The sequence below is a fragment of the Brassica oleracea genome, chromosome C9 (genome assembly GCF_000695525.1).
Source record: "Brassica oleracea var. oleracea cultivar TO1000 chromosome C9, BOL, whole genome shotgun sequence".
NCBI lineage: Eukaryota > Viridiplantae > Streptophyta > Magnoliopsida > Brassicales > Brassicaceae > Brassica > Brassica oleracea.
The window spans coordinates 45,300,800-45,306,286 of NC_027756.1; the positions used below are offsets into that span (position 1 = coordinate 45,300,800).

At 34.8% G+C, this 5,487-nt stretch overlaps 1 protein-coding gene across 1 annotated transcript; it reads left to right on the plus strand.

The window, feature by feature from the left end:
- The first annotated feature begins 1,482 nt into the window (after positions 1 to 1,482).
- On the plus strand, positions 1,483 to 4,038 carry LOC106313239 (heptahelical transmembrane protein 1-like). Its single transcript, XM_013751003.1, has 3 exons — positions 1,483 to 1,971; positions 2,061 to 2,136; positions 3,296 to 4,038. Exons 1-3 carry the CDS (start codon positions 1,667 to 1,669, stop codon positions 3,914 to 3,916), a joined length of 1,002 nt encoding a protein of 333 aa, XP_013606457.1. The 5' UTR covers positions 1,483 to 1,666; the 3' UTR covers positions 3,917 to 4,038.
- Positions 4,039 to 5,487: the final 1,449 nt, after the last annotated feature.

The following is a 5,487-nucleotide window of genomic DNA, read 5'->3' on the forward strand; positions in this document are numbered from 1 at the left end:
AAAAAAACTTAGAAAGTGTTTAAATCAAATTATTAGATAGCTACTAAACATATATAGGTCAATTTGGAAAAGGAAAAAAAAATGAAGATAAGATTTCAAATCTAACCCTAAAGATACCAACAATACTACCAATGGCTCATGAACCAGTCTACATTCACTCATCTATGTTGAAAATAATTCAATATCAGATAAACTAAATTTAGATCATTGAAAAATGTTTATTATTACATGATTTCAAATTTTAACCATGAAAATATTTTTTATAAAAAATTTAAATTATTTTTAAGATTAATTCATGAGAAGACTTTCTCTGGAAGACTTCTGGAAGACTTTCGGAAGACTTCTGGAAGACTTATGGAAGACTCCTGGAAGACTTTGATTTAGGCGGGAAACCTAAATTATTCCAAAATTAGGCAGAAACCATAAATTCTACTAAATTTAGGTGGGATGTGTCTGAAGACTTCTTTTTAAGTCTTATGTGAGTCTTCTAGACCCTAAAATCAATTAACTATACAAAAAACACTTTCAAACTTTTAAAAAAAAACTTAGAAAGTGTTTAAATCAAGTTATTAGATAGTTATTAAACATATATGAGTCAATTTTAAAAAGAAAAAAATGAAGATAAAATTTCAGAATCTAACCCTAAATATACATACAATACTATAAATACATACAATACTATGAAGGTAAGATTTCAGAATCTAACCCTAAATATACATACAATACTATAACATATGTTACCAAACCCTAAACCAATGACTCATGAGCCAATATACATTCACTCATCTATGTTGAAAATAATTCAATTTCAGATGAACTAAATTTACATCATTGAGAAATGTTTATTATTACATGATTTCAATTATTTACCCATCAAAATATTTTTAATAAAATTATATAATTATTTTTAAGATCTACTGAACGAGAAGACTTACAAAGAAGTCTTCTCTAACGGAGGGTTATAATGGTAAAATGGAATACATGTTTTTTGTTTTTTCATAAAAGGAGTGTTGTAATTTCACTAGACTTTTGAGTTAATTTTGCATTTGATTGAATTTGGAGTACACTTTTGTATTCAAAATCAAATTTTGAATCATTTTTGGCAAATTTCCCTTTGGGTAATTGCCAGTATCTCTTTTTTGAATCAGGTATTCTCTATTTATAATTGATTTTTTTTTCTCCAAATAGGTGAAACTCTTTGATCATCTCCTTGTTGACTGGATCGAGTTCAGTTTAATTGATGGGTTTTGTAAAAGTATGTAATTCACCTCTAACAAAAGAGTTCTATTTATAATGTAAAATTAAAAAAATATTTTTCTTATAAAAATATTATAAAATTCGAAAATGGGAAAGAGAAAACAATTATGAAAATAAGAATTTATTGATAACCTAACTAACAACTAAATGAAAACACAACACCAACTTCCACCGGCGTACTTTAGTTTCTTCTTTAAATGGTGCAGCTGTCTCTTTGCATTTCCCATCGTCCTTATTTCTCTCCCTCTCACTCATAAAAACTTAAATTCAATATTTTTAACATAGTTTCGATTGTAATACTTTTTCATTTATTTATATTTAGTTTCTCTATATCTCAGAGCTTCTCCATTGATCTCTGGATCATAAAACAAGTATTCTTGTCTTGAATAATCGTCACTAGAGTTCATATATGGAACAAGATGATCAGAAAGAACCAGAAACGGTGTCATGCGGCAACAGCAAGTGCAAGAGCAAGATTGCTCCCGGAGATGATCACGATGGAGACGAAAGCAGCGGTGCTAAGAAAAGAAAGAAGAAGAAGAAGAAGAAGCCGCAAAAGACAAGAAAACGACGAGAGCTAATGTCGTTTAGTGAGCTTCCGGAGTACATGAAGGATAACGAATATATATTGAATTATTACAGAGCTGAATGGTCTATTAGAGATGCTTTCTTCAGCGTCTTCAGTTTCCATAATGAGTCCCTCAACGTTTGGACGTTAGTATTATCTGTTTCAACAAAATTTATTCCATTTTCACTTTTATTTATTTGGTTTCTGATGTAGTGAATGTATTTTGTCTTGACAGGCATTTACTTGGTTTCATCTTATTTGTGGGACTAACCGTCGCCAACATTATGCATCACGATAAATTCTTCCCCGTGGTAAATGTCCTTTAATTATTCACAATGTCTATAATATACGTATATGTAACCAGATGTTCAGACCGAATTAATCCGAATATTCAACCACTTTATGAATTTTTCAAATGATTCAAGTGGGATGTATCTTGTAGAAATAGATGTGCCGAATTTTCTTTGATTAACTCTTTTTGGGTGGGATCTTAGGATGGGATTTGCTCTTGATCAATGTTTCTTGTAATCAAACTTTGATGAACTTTTTAACGATATTTGATTCCTATAAAAAAATTGTCTTTGATTAACGTTCAACTATCTTGGTTTCTAATGATTAGAGTATTTCCAATGTAAAACTCATTTATTCATTTAGCAAAAAAAAAACTTATTTATTCCTATAAAATATAGTAAAACGAAATATTGAGTTATAGAATGCTCCAACTTTACTTCATTTCTTGTTTTATAATGGGGTAAGAGCATCTTCAACTCCACTCCATAATTTATTGCAAAATAGAGTGGAAAATAAAGCAATGAAGAAACAAAAAAAGTGATTCTTACGGAGTGATTTTTTATTTTTTGTTCATACACCATTTTCCACTCCATTTTTAAAGTAAATTATGGAGTGTGGATGGAGATGTCCTGATAGACCAAAAAGAAAGATATAGAGTAAATCCTATTATGAAATGAGAAATAAAATAGCGTTGTGATATTTTTACTTCGTACTCTATTTTACTCTATTTTAAAATAAAAATGGAATTGGGTTGAAGATGTCCTAACCAAGGATGTACTTATTCCATGATTTTGAATCTTTGATCATCTGATGAGTATGAATATAATATATTGGCTGTAATTTCTCTAGATATCAAATATGAACGTGAAATCAAAATGATAAATTAGGATACACCTTTGACACTGTTACATATACAAATTACAAATATACATATATTATATATTATATAACTATATTTTAAGAAATTCAAAATAATGTAGTTCTTAGATTAGAATTCAACTTAATGATAAGATATTTCGGAAAATATTAGAAATGAACTAGAGATCGATGTGAAACAGACAATGTAGACTATAACATGTTTTGATAATAAATTACAGCTTTAATAAGTTCGAAATTAAAATAAAAATTTAGTTCTTAAATGAGAGCTAATGATGTTATCAAATGTTGATGATTGTATAGGATGCAGTGAATCCAGGGAATGCAGCAAGATGGCCATTCTTCTTCTTCTTAGGAGGCTCAATGTTCTGCCTACTCTCGAGTAGCATTTGCCACCTCTTCTGCTGCCACTCCCATAACCTTAACATCTTCCTCCTCCGCATAGACTATGCCGGTATCACCGCCATGATCATCACTTCTTTCTTCCCACCAATCTACTACATCTTCCAATGCACTCCTCGTTGGTACTTTATCTACCTCGCGGCCATCACCTCTATGGGAATCTTCACGATCATCACACTCTTCACTCCATCACTTTCCTCTCCCAAGTACCGAGGTTTCCGGGCTTTGCTCTTTGCCTCCATGGGGCTCTTCGGGATCGTGCCAGCTATCCATGCGCTTGTGGTCAACTGGGGAAACCCGCAAAGGAACGTGACGCTCTTGTACGAGCTGGGTGTGGCAGTGTTTTATCTTGTTGGGACAGGGTTCTTCGTGGGTAGAGTGCCTGAGAGGCTTAAACCGGGTTGGTTTGATCGTGTGGGGCATAGTCATCAGATCTTCCATGTGTTTGTTTTGTTGGGTGCTTTGTCTCACTATGCAGCTGCTCTCTTGTTCTTGGACTGGCGTGACCATGTTGGTTGTTAAACATTTATATTCGTAATTATTTTGAAGATTAAAAACAAATTAGTTTGTTTGTATCATGTGGAAAAATGTAATAATTCCATTCGTTGTTTAAATTGAATTGTAATTTCATTTGTGCTGTTTTATTGACTGTGGTTTTCATAAATCAAATCTTTGCCATTGAAAAGTATTTACAATTATATTATTCTACCTGATTAGTTAATTTTATGATTTTTTTGTGAGCCAATTACATTACGATTAAGTTTTGGTTAAGCTTTTTCACACAATGAAAAAGTGTATATTATAAAGTCTATTTTACTTAATATAGTATAGAGTCTTCACCATGCACTTGGAGGATATTTAGTACCAAAATTTAATTCGATCACGCTAACATTTAAGTCCTCGCTTTCCTCCTTCGTAGCATTAGCATACTATGCTATGAACCAAACCCTTTTGAAGTTTCGGAAGCATATATTGTACTGGTCTCACAATGAGACACTTGGTGCAGACTGAGAGAAAGAAAATAAAAGTTGATTTTGAATTGATTTTGAATTCTCTCCTAAGATATCGCTCTAACTTCTCTCCACAAAAGTCTCCGACACTCAGTTTCTCTTTCCCGGCGGCCACTGCTTCGTCGCGGTCGCTAGTCCACCGTTTATTTTGTTATGTTCTTCTCCTCCGTCTTCTCCGTTTTTCTGCGGTTGAGGGAGTGGCCTTCGTGAGTTTCAGATCTGGTCGCTCCAAAAGTAGATCTAGGGTTTTGCGGCGGCTGTAGTGGCTTGAGGACGGCCCTCTTCCAGCGTCGTGGTCTTCCTCTTTCTGTCTAGGGGCTCCTGGTTAATTTTCCCGAGCTTCGCTAAGGCCGCTCCGAGTACTGTGGCGGGTGCAGCACTGTCTTGCTCCTCGTTGATTTCGTCTCCTCTGGCGTTGTCTGGTGTTGTACGAGGTTGCGTGTGGAGTTGGGGCTCTAGGTTTCACCAAATCCGGTAAGCTGAATGTCTCTCTGTTAGGGTTGGAGTGCTTCCGCCGTGTTCTTCGGTGGTGGCAACGTGTGGGGCTTCTATGGTGGCGGAGGCGTCGGTCCGTCTCTCTGTGTTGCTCCGGTGGCTGCGCGGTTGTGTTAGGGTTTCACCGACGAGCTTAGGATTCGTCTTCAGTCCCAGTTTTTATCTCTGCGCCCTTCTAATCTAAGTGGCTGACAGTGGTTGTGGCCTGCTCTGTCACGTGTCTGCTCTAATAATCTCAATAGTTGTGTGTTCGTGTTGTAGGCACAGGGGGGTAACCCACGAATTGATAGAATGGTGGAACCAAGGTTTAAACCTGAAAACAAAGAGAACCGATTTTTATGAGTTTTTAGAGTTTTATAATGCAAACAGAAACAAATATGAATATGAATCAAAATGATAATATGAATAAAAACAAATAGAAAAGGGATAGATTGATGGAGATGGGATCTTTGTTGCTGGATGTGTATCACTCTCAACAAGGATCAATGGATGGGAGATGAATGAAGATGGAACCGGTCTTGCTGGATGTGTATCACTCTCAAGATCGATTAATGGATGGAGATGGGATGATGGACGCCACAAAGCTCT

Coding starts and splice junctions, on each gene's coding strand:
- LOC106313239 (XM_013751003.1), top strand. CDS start 1,667: ATGGAACAAGATGATCAGAAAGAACCAGAAACGGTGTCATGCGGCAAC. Junction 1,972..2,060: donor GAGTCCCTCAACGTTTGGAC/GTTAGTATTATC, acceptor TTGTCTTGACAG/GCATTTACTTGGTTTCATCT. Junction 2,137..3,295: donor ACGATAAATTCTTCCCCGTG/GTAAATGTCCTT, acceptor ATGATTGTATAG/GATGCAGTGAATCCAGGGAA.